Consider the following 18,949-nt stretch of genomic DNA (forward strand, 5'->3'; position numbering starts at 1 on the left):
AATAAAACGGACACCTACACAAGCAGCATCTGGGAAAGCACTGCTTACTGAGAACACACGGAAGAAAGCCAGAAAGAATCTCATCTGAGATTCTTCCCTCAAAAAATGTACTGCAAAACAAACTCAGCTGGAAGACAACACTGTCAAGAAGAAAAAAAAAAAGTAAAATCTTAGAGTGAAAAGTGAGCTAAACTCAACATATGAGTTTACATGTTTAAAACAAATTGCAGATGACACCACGTTGGGCGGGAGCGCTGATCTGCTGGGGGGCAGGAGGCTCTGCAGAGGGCCCTGGCCAGGCCGGGTCGATGGGCCCAGGCCCCGGGGTGAGGGGCAACAAGGCTCAGGGCCGGGTCCTGCCCTGGGGGCACAGCAACCCCCGGCACCGCTGCAGGCGTGGGGAGGAGCGGCTGGGAGCTGCCCGGCGGGAAAGGGCCTGGGGGTGCTGGTCGACAGCCGCTGGACATGAGCCAGCAGGGTGCCCAGGTGGCCAAGAGGGCCAGTGGCATCCTGGCTTGTGTCAGGAACGGTGTGGCCAGCAGGAGCAGGGCAGGGATGGTCCCCCTGCGCTGGGCACTGGTGAGGCCGCCCCTCGAATGCTGTGCTCAGCGCTGGGCCCCGCACCCCAAGGCGGCCATGGAGGGGCTGGAGCGTGGCCAGAGCAGGGCAGCGAGGCTGGGGCAGGGGCTGGAGCACAAGGCTGGGGAGGAGCGGCTGGGGGAGCTGGGGGGGCTCAGCCTGGAGACGAGGAGGCTGAGGGGAGCCCTCATCGCTCTCTGCAACGGCCTGAAAGGAGGCTGGAGCCGGGGGGGTCGGTCTCTGCTCCCCAGGAACAAGCGATGGGACGAGAGGGAACGGCCTCAAGCTGCACCAGGGCAGGGTGTTAGGAAAAACTTCTTCCCCCAAAGGGCTGCCAGGCCCTGGCCCAGGCTGCCCAGGGCAGGGGCTGAGTCCCCATCCCTGGGGGGATTTAAAAGACGGGTAGACGTGGTGCTCGAGGACATGGTTTAGTGGTGGCCTTGGCAGTGATAGGTTAACAGTTGGACTGGATGATCTTAAGGGTCTTTCCCAACCTTGATGATTCTATGATTCTATGATTTCTATGTATCTGTGGATTCTCTCAGCTCATTGAAAATACATGTCTGCCACATACAGGAGGGGAATATTTTAACAGCTGGGGGGGAGTGCGGGTGGAAGGAGTTAAATAATTAAGTTAACCATACCTACATGTTTTTTCCAGAACGGCATTCAGTAAACATCACTTTGGAACAAATGTCAGGTGCCGATTGCAAGAGAGAGCTTGGAAAGTCACATATAAAAAGAAGCGTGACCTCCTTTGAGAAGGCTTTTCTCTTCCAAAAGGGTCCACTACTGAGAAAGCCAAGAATGCAAACATCAGCTGGGCGACAGACACTCGCGTGGGGAGCCTGGTACCACGTTAACTGTTTGACAGCTTTTAATTAGATCTTTCCCTGTGCAATTGCACCTCAAAAATATGAAAGCAAAGCGAGGTGTCGCAAAACACACCAGCTTCAAAACAAATGAGAATCCACAGTTCTCAGAACTAATAAAAATGCAAAGTTTTCAATGAAATGCCTTCAGAAAATGGTGTTGCTTTCCAGTGCTTAACATGAATGTGTCTGAGGCAAGGCAAAATATTTTTGATAGAGTAGTTTCCCTAGCATGAAGATTTTTAACTTCAACTATATTTTTTTTCTCATCCCCCATTTGTAAAACACTCAAACCTACACAAGTTAAATTATTTTTTTGAAGGGTTTGCAGAATCTAGCTGTTCTTTGCTGAAAAGCGATCGTCACTACCCAAGTAAAAAGCCTTCGATTCCAACCTTTCTTGACTTACGTCAAATCCCTCCCTCATTTTGGTAGCTTTATGTAAAAGGCTAATGCTGAGCTCTGTAGATTAAGATGTGCTTGTAACAGGATTCGGGCTTTTATGCTTCAAAAAAGTCAACACTCCACTCTTTAAAAGATCATCACGGTAAGTGTTGGCAACTGCAACCTATTTTGGTTTTCCAAATAAATCACTACTGCTCTATAAGAAAAGCCCTATTCTTCATTAGAGATCACGTTGCTTCCACTCTCAACCAACCCTGAATTTTGTTTTAACGGCCAAATCTAAGCAGGAAGGATGAAGATTTAAGCTTGAAAGAAGGCAAAAGCCATACTTTTCACTACACTGCAATATCCATGAAGCATTCTTGAACTTGGAGGCCCTTAGTGGAAGCGAGATGAGTTGGTGCCACAGAACTGCCATGGTTTGATATAGTCCCTCAGTCACTCCATCTACAAGTGATACAGCCCCACAGCACTCTTGTTATACCAGAGAGATGGACCTGTAATGACCTGTGAATAAAGCCGTATTTTGCATTTGACAAAACAGCACTAAAGAAATCGTTATAGGATGTCTGCATGTCCATTATCATGCTGCTGCAAACCATACAGAGAAAATACAAAAAGGTAGGTCTCAAAGCAGTCAGTAAGAAGTTACCTTGAAGAGTAATTCTAAAAACTTTACTTTTGATTAAAAGTTTGCCTATGGCTTTCCGAATTGCTTGCACCGACACCACAGATTGCATCTTGCCACCTGCATGCCATAAAGCATAAACCGCAGTCTTTGGAAATGTTCCATCAATAAATAAAAAATAACAGACTCAATTAATTGGATTTCAGTTAGCTTCAATACAGCTTACCAATAGGCTCGCTCCAGACTGGAATAAGTTGTAAGGATACAGAATGCGCTCGTAATGTGCGCGGATGTGCGAACCCACGGCTTTGCCAGGAGCAAATCCCATCCTAGTGGCTATTTTGGTCCATTTTCTCTCCTTGCAAACTACATCAAATCCTCCTTCTTCTGCAACTAGCTAAAAAGTGAAACAAAAATGGTTATATATTTAATACTAACATTATCAGCATTTAAGGAAAGCACTGCTAGCTTAAAAGACAACACCACAATTGCTATTTTAGACCAGAAAAACATAGATTTTAAAAACAAAAACAAAACAAAAAAAACAATAACCAAAAAGCCCAAACCAAAACATGAAAGTTGTTTAAAAGCTAGAACTGGAACATGTAACATATAACCTATTCAGGAAGTGTAAACTTGTTGAATTACTTTAGAGACAAGTCAGCACCTTTATTAAATGACCAAACAGTAATTCAGCCTACTTTTGAGAATTTGTCTGGCTGCAATTTGTCACGCCTCTACTTTGTATTCCAGCACGACTTTCTAGTGCAGTACAATCAGTTCTTCTCCCTCAAAGGAGTGCTATGAAATAGGCTCAAAATCAACCAAATAAAAACTAACCTAAACATAGAGAGGGAACACATCCTTGGGGTCAGTGAATCCTGTCCCTTGCTATCAGAACACAAACTTCTCCAGAAGTTTAAAAAACTTCATCCTAAAAGTAATTGGATTTTTCCTCCCATATTTCTAATGGAAAAATGTTTTTTTCACTGCTGTCATTGCTCACAAGCTTCCTTCAGTTAAGCCTAAGTTTATTCTTGACCAGTTTATATACAAGTTCAACTTTAAAGAAGAGCTGGAAATTTGATTTTATCTCCAAGCTCACATGAAAACTCCCACGATATTATATTTCCTACTATTTTGTTATGTTAGCTATGTTAGGCTAAACAAAGTAATACGTTTTCCAGCTTAGATATACCCCAAAATCTCCCTTGAACAACTGTGATATCCTAGACACTGAGATAACACAACATCATTTTAGGAAGAGTTTCTCTGTTGTAAGTCTTACTCTGTTGAGCTGAAATAAATCCAAGATCTTCCTCTCCACATGGGGAATTTTCAGCGTACATCCTTGAAGCTCCCAAAACTTTGCAATCTGGTCCAGAAAATTCAGCTTTACACGAGTTTGGGCCTGAAAAACAAAACAAATGAACTGCATGCTAAATGCAGATTAAGGTTTTGTATCCCAGGGTTTGTAATGTTGCAGCCTCAGTCGCCTGCCTGGCTTTTCCCTCTGCAAGTGTAATTTGGCATTTTCCCTCGCATCATATGCAGGGGGAAAAAAAAAAAAAATCCATACAGATACGGCCAGTCTTTCCTCAAGTCATTTATTGTTAACTTTTACTGAAAAAAAAAAAAAAAAAAAAAAAAAAGAAAAGTACGTCCCGAGAACAGACAAGCAATGAGTTACTACTGCTAGGAACTACCTAAACTAGCTACATTGCTAGGATTATTTACATTAATAAATGTAATAGTTTATTACGATTTGGTGTATTTGTAATAAACCAAAAATAAACCTATGTTTTTATTACAAAAACAAATACACCCCCCCCAAAACCCCAAAAAACAAAAAAGACCACAACAAAAGGGTTTTTTTGTTAGCCCTTTTCACTCCCAAACGCATTCATTTCATTTTTACGGGTATAAACCAGCCAGGGCAGGGAAAGCCAACTGTGTTTGCACAGCAATTCTCACAGTAAGGTAATTGGACTGTTGCTGTGTTAAAGAGTAGCAGCTTAGACTTTAATTTTGACACATTTCATTGTTACCACATTTTCTATTCTTAAGGTAAAAAAATGGCCCTGTCTATTCAGACTGGCTTGCTCTCAAACTCTGAACCACCTGCAGCCACACAAATCTCTTTCTTTTTTAGCACCCGAAGGCAGCGTTCGAGCCCTGACCCTGGCACTGCACAGAACCACATCAGGACGTTCGAAAGCAAGCATCCTGAGAAAAATCAGGCAGGCAAAGCATCCCCATCATTCCAATCCGGACCAGTAGCGAGCGAACCAGGGCTCCTCGCCGCTCCCTTCTTCTGGTCTGAATTCACGAAAGCAGTGAATGAAAGTGCTTGCGAACAGCAAATTTTGCACCAACCGAATCCAGATTTTGTAATTGTTTCTTCCAAATGGCTTGTTATTTTTAAAGCGCTCTGTAAATGTTTCATCTCTTCTACTTTTAAAAGATGCTGTATGCGTGCAAAATGCAGACACAAATCCATGGCACTTGAGAATTTGAGTTTAACCACTTATAAGCACCCCTGTGTGGAAAAGGCCTGAATTATGTTTTTGGTGCTTTAATGAGCATTAACTTTATTTTTTATGCTTGGTGTGTTTTTAACTAGGTTCTGAAACAGATGGATTTCTGTGCTAATTAAAAACTGATGTTCAGAGGTCCGGAGCACTGGCAGCTCAAGTCAAACACAGCTCACGGTCAAACCACTGGGAAACACCCCCCCTCAACAAAATATTTCAACATTTTGGAACAGAAGCGATGTTCAGCTTTACAGTTTACCTCTAGTTCATTGAGCCTCTGGATCCTCGGTGTAAAGTGAAGCTTATCAACATCACACGCAAACGGAGGCTGCCAGTCCTGGAAAAACAGAAGAGTTTCATCAAAAGACCAGGAAAATGAAGGAAGCTTCCCTACAGGCCAGTCAAAAGCCAGGTAAGCCTGAAGCACGGGAGAGGTCTCCATGGTTCCAAACCCCCCTGAGCGGCACAGCCCGCGCCCCTGCGGCAGACGGCAGGACCCCAGCGCGGTGGCTGTGCCGCACCTCCCCGTAGGCGAGGGCTGCGTCCCAGCCCGTCAGCTACCGCACCCCACCGCGCTTCCAGCTCTGCTGAGCTCTGCTTTTGCTTCCAAATTACTTCATGCTGAACAAGCCTAGAAAGCAGGAAAAAATTAAATACGCCGAGTTAGCTCCTGCCAATCCCATTGCCCACCCCGCAAATATTTCATTGTGCCTTTAAAACAGGCAGATACTGAAACCACGACATTTAGGGACTAAGGACCTGTCCTCAAAGATAAGCCTTCAGCTGCACACCGAGTCAGTCCCTCCTCTCCCTCCCCACGCAGGGCAGCCAACGCTGCGGCACAGGCTGTTCGCCCCGGTCTCACGACAGCCATCACCTGCCCAGGCCCGTTCCCAAATGAGAACCATACGACAGGCGAGGGTCGCGTCCGCCGGACGGCGAGAGGCGAACGCCCTGGGCGGGTCAAACCCACCCAGCATTTTAAACGGGAGTAACAGAAACTCAGTTACAATCCTGAGACAGGACATCGCTTCTGTTAGCGAATTCAATATCGTTACCACGCAAAACACAGAACAAAGTGAAGTTTCGTGAACCGTGATCCAAACTGAAACACCCGCCTCAATCGGGAAGACTAACATTGGACAGCAGAGACTTTAAATGCTCACGAAGGACAAATGCAGCAGTTAGCGTTCATAAATGCTGGTCTCTAAAACAAACAGCAGCTGCACTAAAAAACAGGAAAAAAAGCTTCTTTTCTTAATTCCTTGTCTGCAAACATTCAGGAACAGCTGGAATATGACCAATTAAAAAAATTATTATTACTTTCACAAAATACCTGCAACTGGTAGCGTTATTTATAAATACAACCATAAAGCAATTTTACCTTTCAGATCTCTGACATCTATCACATCCAGTTGGTTTGGCAATACACAGCTTCACTAAACCAAATTAGATTTGATTTAAACTTGACAGTAATTTGTTACATATAAAGCTATCTTATTATCACTAATTACAGAACGAAGATGATGTGCATGAGAGCTACTAATAGCGGCGTAAGACAAGAGCTTTCTACCAGGAAAAAGAACATTTCCTCAACGCCTGTGGACTAAGGCAACGTAAATAAGCTCAGCATCACAAGCAGAATATTTGTTGGTTTAGCAGCCATGCTAAACTAACCAGTGTCAAAAACAACCATAAAGGATTTGCAAAGCAATTATCTTGCATACCAACACCCAGGCTCAATTTTATATTATGACCACCCCATCCTGTCCCTAGAGCGAGCCCATGGCAGAACCCGGTATTTTCACAACTAGGGAGGAGGAGGCAAGAGTCACCGAGAGCACGGAAAACCTGCAGAGCAAAGAGGGATGCCAATCTATGCGTTTTATCAAACATACGTTGACTAATCCAGACCTCTACATTAGCAATAAGAGAGAAGTCTTCTGATCCTACAAGGCATTTTCAGCACATCAAAACTTGGCAAGGCCAGGGTGAAATTAAAATTTGAACTGGAAGTTAGATGACAATAGGGGGGGTCAGGATGACAAATTATTGAGAGGATGGCCAATCCTCAACCAGTGGGACATGCTTCTCCATCACTTTTGGTCTTTTAACCACAACACTAAGACTGGTGTCCAATGGCACGATGTTCTTGAACAACTAAAGTTAACCCTACATTTTTGTTTCCCACAACACCAAATGCAATGAAAACTGCAAGTCTGACGAAGAAAACGTTTGACATTCTTTTGTAATGTCCTGATATCTGATGGTCCCCAAAGTGTAAGATGAGAAACACGACTGGGAACATTCAGGGCAAGATCTGAAGTGCCATACTTCAACACAGCATCTCAAACCGAGCCAACTGGTTACACCATGAGGCACAAATCTGGAGTTTGCTCTGTACATGAAGACAGAAGACAGGCAACCAAACCAGGAGAGGATACGCAGTCGTAATGACACAGGGAACATCACGGGACATTCCGGGGACCACATTAAATTGCGAAGGGAGAGCTGGAAGATCCTGAGTGCTTTGATTAGGCTGAGAGAGTACATGAAAACAGAGAGGCATGTGGTGACTGACTGCTTCGCTAAGTAATAAGCCAAGGCTGTCTCCAGGTGGGCCCTCCATTACCCTGAAACTGGGTCCTGTAGTAAGGATCTGCAGAGGACAAGCAGCAGGAATAAAGAGACCAGAGGCGAGAATTCAGCTCGCACGGGCAATGACACTACCTCTAACAGTGTTACTGCGCCTGACGCCGTGCTTCGCTTGCAGATAAAGTACTGGCAGACCGTCCGTAAAGCCAAAAAAGGGAGAGGAGAGCGCGGGAGACTCTTCTGGTCGGGCCGCGTCCCCTGGCACAGCCTGCTGCACTGGGGAGAAGCCCGGAGGAAAGCCCGCGCGCCACCGGGGCGCAGCAGGAGGAACCGGATTCTGACCTGTTCCTACAGGCTCCAGCTCATGCTCGATCTTAAAGAAATAAAGATACAAGGGTCCCCAGGACAGATACAGGCTTAGGACCCACGGCTAGCAAGCAGCCTGTCTTCAGACAGGACAGAAGCAAGCTTGTCCCCTCCGCTTATGAAAGCAAATGAAGAAGTTTACGTGCATTATCTTATAGAAACACCTCATTCACAACATGGCGTACCGAAACGTGCTACTCCAGAATTAGCTGATAGCTCCATACATCTCCTATTTATTACTGACTGGCATACATTTTGGGAAATTCTTTCCTTTTTGGCCAAAGACGCTTGCTCTAGCAAAGCACTAGTTATCCAGTTCACTGGAAAAAGTAACACGACTCCAGATAACACAAGCTTCCGCAACAGGTATTTTCTACATCTTGCAGTTTAAGGTTAATGATACTGAATGAACAATGTGCACACCAGAGCACTTTGATGGTACATCAGCTGTTTTACAAAGAGCAGCTTTGGAAACTCATCTATTCAATACAGGACTTCCAGTAGACGGCTTTTGGGGCTATTGGGCAGATAGGTCCATCAACTAGCAACAAAAATTTAACAGCCTTAAAAGTGTTTAACTCTTAATGAGGAGAAAGTCATTGTGAGAACTTCTGTTGAGACACGGTAAATTGGCTTAATGAGGTAACACTGGATTGACTCCAGCTTTTGACATTTTTCAGCAGGTAGAGCTGAGGGAAATGCATGCTACGTATTAGATAACAGATCGTATAAGATCATTATAAAAAGACTTCTGACTTTAGAAACACACTACTGCACATCCCATTTATCACAAACTGTTTCATGTGACATTAGTCATAACGTCTCCACTCACCGTTTGGAGACATTACAGGAGGTGCAGCAAACAGGCCATCCTGACTGTCACTGATTCACTTTAAAGTCAAAACCAGTTCATTTTGGAGCATCTGAACTACTCAAAGATGATCTAAGCAATGAAAATGATATTTATTGTCTTATATTCCAGGGTACGGCAAGTTCCTCAATTCCTAAGCAAGATGCTTTCAACCCTTCTTTAGTAAGTATATTATTTACTCAACAAAAAGCTCGCATACATTTTGAAGTACAACTTACTAAGATAAATGCAATGTTCATCAAAAGGAGTATTAAGAGCCATGTGTTCTGGAAGAAATGCCTTTATGCACCTTGGAAATGCAGCAGCACCACAAGAGGGAGCTTCTTCGTGGCCAGGCCAATGCTGCAAATGTGCTGATCTGCATGATGAGCTTGGCTGTGGAAGAGAAGAGCGCACACAAACCAACTCTGCAGGGCCACTTCCCTAAAGTTTGCGTCTGGGAAACCTGTCAGACTAGCCATGTCCATCCAGCATGCACTTGCAAGGTCCTCAAAAGCAACTGGTCTGGATTTCCCCATTTAAAAAAAAGTTTAAAAAGATCAATTCAAGTTTCTTTCAACAACCACGCTAAACACTAAGATTAAGGATAAGCAAAAAGCAAGAAAACCTGAATTTCCTGAAAAAATCAGTTTTTACACTGCCTAGACTCTTCCATCTGAAATGACTCTGTTGCTTTCTATTGTCCACACGCGATTGTTAGAAGCCTACAAGAGACACGCAAAATCATTTGCCTACGTTAGCGTGCATTTGTTAACCTGACCTAGCAGAATAAACCTGAATACCAAAAATGAGTGAAATATACCGAAAATGAATGAAAAAAATGAAACTGACATCAAAATTTCAAACTTTTCTATAAACTTTACAGACAAACCTAGCTGTGCAGAAGGCATACTCCAAGAATCACATTAATATTTCAAGTAGTAATGCAAACTACAAAGGGTCAGCAGAACTATTTCTGTACTATTTCTATATTCCTCCTTCCAGATTCGCTGTTTACAGGGATGGCAGCCTCCATATCATTTCAGCTGGTAAACCTTGCACCTCATCCAAACTCACTCTCTAATTAAAATTTAACCACCCCCACCCTCTTTAATTCAAGTGAACAAGAAATTACCACTGTCACTGGTAAGCTGTTCTACAAGTTAGTTAGCTTCAACTTTTCTTTTTCCCCATCTCATTTTTAATCAAATACCTTGTTTGCTTACTGTCCAAGAAGCTATTCACGAACGCTTCCTGGAAGCAATGTTTCGAGACATTTTTCAATAAACAAATATCTTTTTGCTTCTCTTTACAGGACCAGCTTTCCAGCCTCGCAAATAAAGATTTTCCTCGGGCTTTTTTCCGAAACCTCTCCTATTCTTTCAACATCTTTTGAAAACGGCAAGTAGCATTTTAGTTGCGATCTCTCCAATGTCAGACACAAAAAAAGACGTCACTTCCATTATTTTGCTAGACAGCGTCTCATAGTAAGATTCAAAAGAATATCTTAGCAATTTTTGCCAGAGAAACACATATTCTTTCAGTTAACTATAGCAATTCCCTGCTTCCCAGGATGCCCACCCTGCGAGCGTGACCTACATTCTTTGTTCCCAGATCTATGATCTTGCCTTTGCAAAGGTGTTAGATGATTGCTGCCTCGGAGAGGGAGGGAGCGGACTCGGTGACTCAGGAGGTCCCTTTTAGTCTCGTGGGTTTACGACTACATTAAAAACATGCTCAAAAGAAGCTCAGATGGCAGAATCTATGCAAAACCAACGTGCACCACCATTTATCGCCCCAGCAGTGTCAGTGGGTCATCCACAAAGCTTCCTTTTGAACGGGAACTAATCCCTCTCTGACCCTGTTGAAAGGCTAACGTTAGTCGGTAACACCAATCATCAGCTAACCTAGTTTGTGCTGACACGGTCCTTGCTTGGTCATTTTGAATGCAGGTGATTTTTCCAACAAAACCACTGAATTCCTCCTTGCTAAGAAGGGACCCGGGGTGCAGTGACATACCTTACGGGCAGAACTCTTCAATAACGTAAGCTTGGTGGAGTATTTCTCATTTGAGACAAAATTGGGCTCCGTTATGTATTGCAGGCCAGCAAAGGAGAACACACACAACCGCAAAGCCCTCCCACCTGAGAACCACAGCCAAAGATGAGCTTGCAATGGGAATCACCTCTCTAGATCCCAGCGTTTCTGTGCCAGCTCCAAACTTGGAGAGAAAGAAAAGCTTGGGTAAAGTGAAGATGATTCTCAAGCATCAGAGCCAGCTGCTCCTTGGGACCCAAAGGCAAGGGATGGAAACTATACATAGGGTTTGAACATCAACACAAAATAGGCAGCAGGGTTTACGTACAGGAGACACCAGTTTTCTCTCCATGGAGGTGACCGCATGCAAGGAACAGATAAGGAGGCTCTGGCAGCACCGGGCAAGAATAAGCCATGTACCAGCAGCACTGCACAAGCAGCTGGAGATGCACGGGGCGCTGGGGTCAGCGCGCTGGCAGCGAATCCAAGATCCCTGACTCGCTTCGGAGGCGTTGACCTAGACCTTGAAGCAGAGCATCCATCCGTACTGGGGCCAGACTCGGCCGTCAGCGTCCAAGGGCACCAGGCCCCAGGAGCTACTGCCATCTTCGCTCAGGACACAGCACGTTGTGGACGGACCTTTGGCCTGATCTCGCAGTGCGTTCCCAGAGGACGTCCAACTGGCGAGCGGCACAGACGACTGGTTCTGGAGCTCTCTCATGACAGCCCTTTGGAGACAGTCAGTGCCCTCTTCAGATCTGTAACCAACAGCTTTCAAACCTGGATTTTAATCCCAACGTAACTCGGATTAAGAAAAGATCTGCATGTAACAGCCACCCCAGAACAGCAGCAGACCAGCCACAGACAACGCTGCTGGCTCCATCCCTCAGCAGCCGCGGAGCCTCAGCTGCCCAGGGCTCTGCCTCTGCCCCGGGGGTTCCCCGCAGCAGCCGGCCGCCCCGGCGATCGACAACACTCTCCGTTCAAGCTGCTCGGATTCATTTTCACTTGTGAAGCACCTGCTTCCAGTGAAGAGCATTTACTCAGACACACGTAAGGGTGGCAGCTCGTATGATCCCAGACGTTCTCCCTGGCTTTTAAAAACACTCAACCTGGTCTCCCGAAGACGCGCACGGCACAACCCCCCAGCGGGTCCCGGCTATAACCCAGTAACTCGGGCCTGAGGGAAAGCACATCCTAATGGATACGCAGGCATAAATTAGTTCCATTCACTGGCAGCTTTAGCTTCAATGCTGGGGAAGGGAGTTGCGTTTAGTTTGAAACTCTAATTTCAGCTTTTAGCTAATTGACACTGTTTATCTCAAGTTAAACAAACAAATCAAAAACTACAAAACCCCCACAAACCTGTCGCTACTATTGCCCCATATGGAGGTCTGGGCTAAATTGTTTCAGCTTAAATTTTCAACGAGCTGAACAGAGCGAGCGTTTAAAACCCCCGCTGGAAGCGACGGGGTCAAGCAGAGGATATTCTCATCATCCTTTAAGCGCACTCCAATGTTTCAGTGCTTCTGAAGTGCAGAAACCGTACCGCTGGTGACCGCAGCAGCGCCGCACGGGGCAGCTGCCCTTAGTAAAACACTACTCCTTTTTCATATTTTCCTGATAATTAAAGATCAGAGGAGACCAGTGAATCACCTACTCTGAATGTACCTAATTTCACCGGACGACCCCTGTATTGAACGCAGCAAATTCTTCATTTAAAGCACGCGGTGCCTAACGAGCTTCGGCGACTGATCTATCTTTCCTCACAAGAATTTGACAGCGTGTGAACAGGAGCCTCGGCACTAAAACATCTCTTCCCAAAAACCCACCTGTTCTTGATCCCAAAGTGCCAGAAAGGGGCAAATCCACCCCCCCGCTTCGTTCTTTTCCTAGCAGCTGATCCCAGTGAAAAACGCACACCCTGCCACCTAAGTGAACCTGGCTTGTGCTGCAGAGGAACCAGCGGCTCGAGCGCTTCTCATCACGACTGACAAACGACGCGGTACCTACGACTTTCTCCCTGTGAAGCTCACTTACGTATTGTAATTGAGTTACCTCTCCTTTCTTTTTGATAAAATCAACTGACCGAGCCTCTGTGTATCATCAGATCGGAGGGATCATCGCAATCAACTTCCCGTTTAGGACAAAGTATCACAATTCGCCGCATTAATTCCTGTTTCAGCAGCGGCATGTTTTACAGCTCCAGCACCGGGAGATCGCCAGGACCCTCCACAAAGTTGCTCCAAAAGTGAACTGGTTTCAGTCCATAGTTTAACAACGGGTTTTTGGTTTGCTTTGTGTTTTCTTTTTCTCCATAAACATGAAAATAAATCAAGCAAGCAGCTGAATGAGCAGCCTGAACAGACGCTGTTTAAATCAACATTGTTCCTGAAAATACGTCCCTGGAGCAGCAGCTTCAGCTCTCAGAAGCCCTGTGCCTTCAGCTTTCGCCACTCAAGCTTTGTTAAGGTTAAATTTTTCAAAATTCATTCTTTCACTTTCTTGACACTTCTCCGTACCCTCTCTAGTTGTCAAATCTTTTTAAAATTCTCAAACGAGCGCAGTTGTCTGAATGCAGTTATTTTCTACTCCCATGCTACCAGAGAGGTAAAATCATCCTATTTTTCACGGCGAACCTCGAGAGCTGCATTCACCGGTTTAGCCAAAGCACCCGTTCTGCCATTATGCTGGTTTCCACAAGGCTCCACCGTTATTTTTTCTACAGTCCTCCCTCCCCTAAGACTGACCTACGCTCCTTTGTTCCTAAATGTAAAACCTCACGTTGAGTCCTACTTCAGTGATTACTGTTCCATAACAGCCATTGTTTATTAGGCAATCGGGATCCCTCGACAACAATGAGCCACCCGCTGCAAACCTGCGATCTATATGGAATCATTTATTTTCTTCTTCTAGACTTTTAATGAAAATTAGATACCGTTGGCCAGAGGTTCTGAAAGACCATTAGAAACGTATCCTTCATTACAAAATCTCATTAGCAGTTGAAATAATTTGTGATTCCTTCAGCATGATATCAATTCTGCGCAATAACAATTATAATTAGAATACTGAAACACAATTAATTTATAGATCTCGGATCATGACAACACAACAGACTTCACCAAATACATAGTCTCACAGAAAACAACAAAACTAATTTGGCAACGCCAGTTTTCATACAATCCCATTTCATACTATCACCTTTCGAGTTCCTCTTCAGGACGGTATCAGCCATTCCTCTACCCTGGAGTGAGACGTGGGCAACAACTCCTGCACCCATAAAGAATTTAAATCCATAATGAAGTTAATGCCTCCTGGCCTCTTGAAAGTTTCCCAGTGTTCCAGTGTTTACTGAAAAATGTGAGTCAATAATTTAGAGAACTCCAGTGTCGATTCCTTCAAGATTTCAGCTATATAAGCACAGACTTTCTAATCTTCAAATGCTGCTTCATCAGGGCAGACTTAAGGTTACTTGGAGGCCTTGACTGTACTTCTCCATATTCACATTATTTAAAGCAATGACATTTAGCCTGAATTTTCTCAATTTTCATGTTTGGCCATGGGAAAATTACAATGTTTCTAGTATATTGTACAATACTGTATATTTTGAAATGGACTGACATGGTAAGTAAGGCTTAAGTAATTGTTACTAGCTATTGCAAGTGAAGCCACTACACAATGAAGCGGAAGGAAGAGTCTGTTCTCAAGAACGACTTGGAGCAGGAACGGTATCATATGCTCTACATTTTACCTTTTATTCTTGAAGCTAGGCTTGAAACTTGTTAGACTACTTGCTTTCATTAATTACTACTACCTACCTACTTCAAATAACAGCGATACCACTCGCAAGCAATACTTCATTTCATTCCTCTAAAAGCCCCCAATAACTTGCAGAGCTGTCAAAATCTTCCAGAACGTAAGGCCACCACTTGACGCACCAAGTTTCGAAATAAATCACTGTTCCAGATTACAATTTAAATAAAGAAATCATAATAAAGTATGTTTTCAGTTCACAGAAGAAAATCCTGACTACAACACGGCACGCGATGGATTGCAAACAAGTCGTACACCATCCACTTTTCTGCACCTAGCTCCCCACCTTCGGTTCAGCAGCCAGGAGTCAAAGCATCTCTAACTTAGACAGCACGTTAACTACCAGAAGCAACCACCGCTGGTAAAGCCCCGCATCTCATCCGAACCCTTTGGTGCCGCTGGGACCGTCTGCTTATGCTCAAGATCGTTGACAAAGCGCCTTTGCTTTGCTTTCCCGTGCCATACAAAATGGTGGTGGTGAATATGGTTATTGTTGCACCCTGGAGAAGACAGTCATTGCAGTATCCCAGAATCACCCAAATAAGAGCAAAACTAAGTCACCAGTGATGACTGGAACAAACTGAACTGGAATGAAGAGAACAAAGCTTCTTTTGAGCGTTCAACTGGGAACTGCTATACAGAAATTATACCTCCCGTCATACTCCTGGACGTTCTTTCATCCCATGAACATGCAACTACCTCCCAGGATCCACTATCTTCCACCCAGATCTCTACAGTACGTCAGATGCCTCGATACCCCCTCACAAACCAGTCTGCTGTCCTCCAAACCTGCCAGACGAGAAGCCACCACAGATGTGGTTTTCTCCCCAAGCTCCCCGGTGCCCCGCTAATGCTAGCGGAAAGGTACCAGAGGGCAAGATGGCCCTGGTGCTTCAGAGAACAGGAGCTCTCCTCCTTGGGGTCTGGTGCTGAGACATCAAAGCCAGCTTAGGAGTAAGGACTTCTTCATGAATCGCATTGTGAGGCTACCGTCGGGCACCACCAGTCTCACACGACGTTATTCCATATTGCAGTTCAGACACAAAAGCACAAATTCATCTGCTGATAATTACCCAGCGGAGTTTAAGCTAAAATAACGCAAGCCCAGCACTCAAATTTTTAATTCCTTTTTCAGCGCAGATCCTGACAGCTCATGGTGCTGCCTACCTGTTTACCGGCACGTAACCGGACTAAGAACGCAGGCAAAAGCTTCGCTTGGATGCATGAAGATTTCAAACCTCGGCCGTTGCTAAACAATGCATTCGGCTGGAACGTATATAATTTTGTGAAAAGGTCGGTATAGTTTGCAGCTTGCAGTATTACAAACCGCTCGATTACATAGAAAAGAACAATAACTGAATATTCATTGCGTCTCCTGTTTTCAGGAGGAAGGCCAGGAACTACGTCAACTTCAAGGCTTTTTTCTGGTAGATTTGGAAGGGCTCCCTCTATGCTCCAGGCCGGTGAATGAACAACTGCACTTGCACAAGTCATCCGAGTCATTATCTAGCGCAGATAAGAGCCATGGTAGCGAAGCTCTCATGAAAGCCAGGCCCCATGCAACTATTAGGTGTTCAGCCCTCAGCAGCTCCAACTACTTTCATCCTACTTCTAAATACGTTCAGTGAAAACATATGATGGTAAATACAGACAGATATTAGCTCTTTAGTAAGTGAGGATGAGAGTACACCAACAATGCAGCTGGACTAAGTAATTCATTCCTTCGGAGAGCTATTCATTTATGAGTCTCTACCAGATAATACAGCTTACAAGAAGCCTTTATTAGAGGGTTTTGGCTTTTTCCACACACAGCCAAGAAACACGGATGAGATTTTTTTAAAACAAATCACAAAAGAAAAAAACCTTCATAAAAATTCTGTTCTGCTCACAGTTGCTGAAATGCTGTTGACAATACACAACCCAAGGAGATCATTCTACGCAGAAATATTACACAAGTTCAATGTTGACCGTATAATGAAAACCATCTCGCCCCCTTAACTATGCCAGCATTTGGCAACACCGCATGAAAAGGGGCACTGGCACATTCTACCTAGATGTAAATTCAAGAGCGTTCTTGCGTGCGTTCGTACCGCTGCAAACCGGGACTCTTCCTCCAGAGGACAGAAACATCTTCCTCCCCGATGAGATTCACCTTATTCAGTCTGCTACAAACACTTCTATCACCTCAGACAGTAACGCAGCGACTTCCTTCTATTTTAATTCGGAAGGAAAAGGATGGTTACCAACAGGAGTCCCGGCAATGATCAAAACACGAAACTGAGGAGCATGTGTTTCTGAACGTTATTTCTTTGAACTCGGAAGTCTCGCTTGCAAAACTCAAAGTCTGCAGAAACGTTTTGTCAGCTTCACCTCTTGCTGGGCGAGACTGAAGGCTGTTTAGCATTCTAGTTGTTGCCGTCATGTTAACTACCTCCGGCCAGCTGCACCACCCCGGACTTGCACCACCCTCCACTTAGAGAAAGAGCAATTCACTCAAAATAAAGATGATTCACGCACGCTTGTTAATTGGATTTTTACTCTAAGAAGCCCCTCTCCTCACCAGCGTGGCTGTTTAGCCCTTTAAATGAACTAACAATGATGACCACACAAACTACGCTTCCAAGATCTTCACAGTATTTCTCAGTAAATCGAGTCGACCAACAAAAGGAAATCAGAATTCACACCTCAATTTTGAGCTTACTACGCCGTCGGCCGAGGTGATGAGGATGAGGATGAAGGCTTATTACTCTTCCCACTGTGTATTGCATTCTAAAATGGTGGCCATGTCTGTCTAGGATTGAGCTCGCGAAGGCACCAGCCAAACTCAGAGCCGCGGAGTTTGCTGTTCTTCAACTTGGGGACGCAGTTACCTGCATCAAAGCGGAGCCGGAGCGGGGGCAGGGCCGGGGGAGGCCGCCGCCGGGCCGGGGGCGGGCGGGGAGCGGCCCCCGCCGCCCTCCACCACCACAATGCCAACATGGAGGGCAACACCCGGCCGCTGCCTCCTCCGGGGCCGGGCGCGGGGACCGCTCGCCCCCAGCAGCCGCTCCGCCCGCGGGGGCCCGGCCGACTCCGAACTTTCGGGGGCCGAGCGGCGGGGGCAGGCGGCGGGGCCGAGCCCGGCGAGGCGGGGAGCGCGGCGCGGCCGGGTCAGCCGCTCCCCCGCTCCGGCTACTTCCCCGCCGGGCACTTGGGAGCGACTTGGCGGGCGGGGACGGGCTCCAGCCCCGCGGCCCCGGCCCGGGGGACGCTCAAACTTCACCGCGGCGGAGGGGGCGGCCCCGCCTGCGCTCCCCGCCCGGCCCCACCTGCCCGGGGGTCACCTGCGCGCCCGGGGGGAGCGGGGCGGCCGCCGGCCCGAGGCGGGGGGGAAGGGGCGGGCGGCCGCCGGTGCGGGCCGGGCCGGGCCGGGCCGGGCCGCCACACAAAGGCCGTTCCCCGGCGGCGCCATGCGGGCACTCACCGGCGGCGGCCGCACCTTGCAGATGCCGGTCTGCTCGGCGATGGGCCGGATCTTGTGGATGAAGGCGAAGGGGTCGGCGAACTCCTCCCAGCTGGGCTCGAAGACGGGGCACTCGGGCGGGGGCAGGAACTCGGCCATGGCCCGGGCCGGGGGCCGCTCGCCGCCGCTCCCAACAATCCTGCAACAGCCGCTGGGCCGCCGAGCGCCGCTGGAACGGGACGTGCGCCTCCGCCGGGAGGGGGGGGCGGGGAGGGGGGGCCGAGGAGCTGGAGCGCGAGAGAAAAAGAGTCCGCCCCGGCCTGGGCGGGGGGAGGGGGCGGCGGCCGCCCCGCCCCGTCACGCGCCTTTGTGAGGGGGCGGCGGGGCCGGACCCCGGGGAGGGACCGGTGCCGCCGGGGGCAGCGCTCCGCCGCCCGCGCGGGGGGAGGTGGGGAAGAACCGGTCCCGCTCCCCTCCCCGGCCCGCGCGCCGCTCTCAGGCCGCTGCCCGGGCTCGGCGCGGAGGGGCCGGCAGGGACCGCGGCCCGGGGAGCCCTCCCGCCGCACCGCCGGGCCTCAGCGCCGCGCTCCCCGCTCTCGGCCCCGCACGCCGCCGCCTTTGTGCGCGGCCCCGGGCCCGCCCGGCCGCTCCCCCCAGCACCGCTGGTTCGGGGAGGCTCCTCAGCCCCGCGCCCTCGGGCGGCGCCGCCCCCCGCCGCCCCGGGGCCGCGCTTGAGGCGCCGGCGGGGCCGCGGCGCCGCTGCCCGCTCCCGCCCGGGCCCGCGGCACATGGGCCGGCGGCCCTCGCAGCTCTGTTTACATGCGCGGA

General features: G+C 47.5%; 1 protein-coding gene across 2 annotated transcripts in view; it reads right to left on the bottom strand.

The window, feature by feature from the left end:
- Positions 1-18,643, bottom strand: part of KDM5B (lysine demethylase 5B) — a 61,295-nt gene extending 42,652 nt beyond the window's left edge. The window contains exons 1-4 of one of the 2 annotated variants that reach the window (XM_082330196.1): positions 18,143-18,643; positions 5,278-5,355; positions 3,773-3,895; positions 2,711-2,881 (exon numbers count right to left, since the gene is read on the bottom strand). In XM_082330196.1, the coding sequence (XP_082186322.1) occupies positions 2,711-2,881; positions 3,773-3,895; positions 5,278-5,355; positions 18,143-18,280 (510 nt within the window). In that variant the 5' untranslated portion in view covers positions 18,281-18,643. Of the gene's footprint in view, positions 1-2,710; positions 2,882-3,772; positions 3,896-5,277; positions 5,356-17,363; positions 17,610-18,142 lie in introns of those variants that run through there. The other variant, XM_082330197.1, reaches the window with a different exon arrangement.
- Positions 18,644-18,949: the final 306 nt, after the last annotated feature.

Source organism: Platalea leucorodia (assembly GCF_965183815.1).
Source record: "Platalea leucorodia genome assembly, chromosome: 19".
NCBI classification, from domain to species: domain Eukaryota; kingdom Metazoa; phylum Chordata; class Aves; order Pelecaniformes; family Threskiornithidae; genus Platalea; species Platalea leucorodia.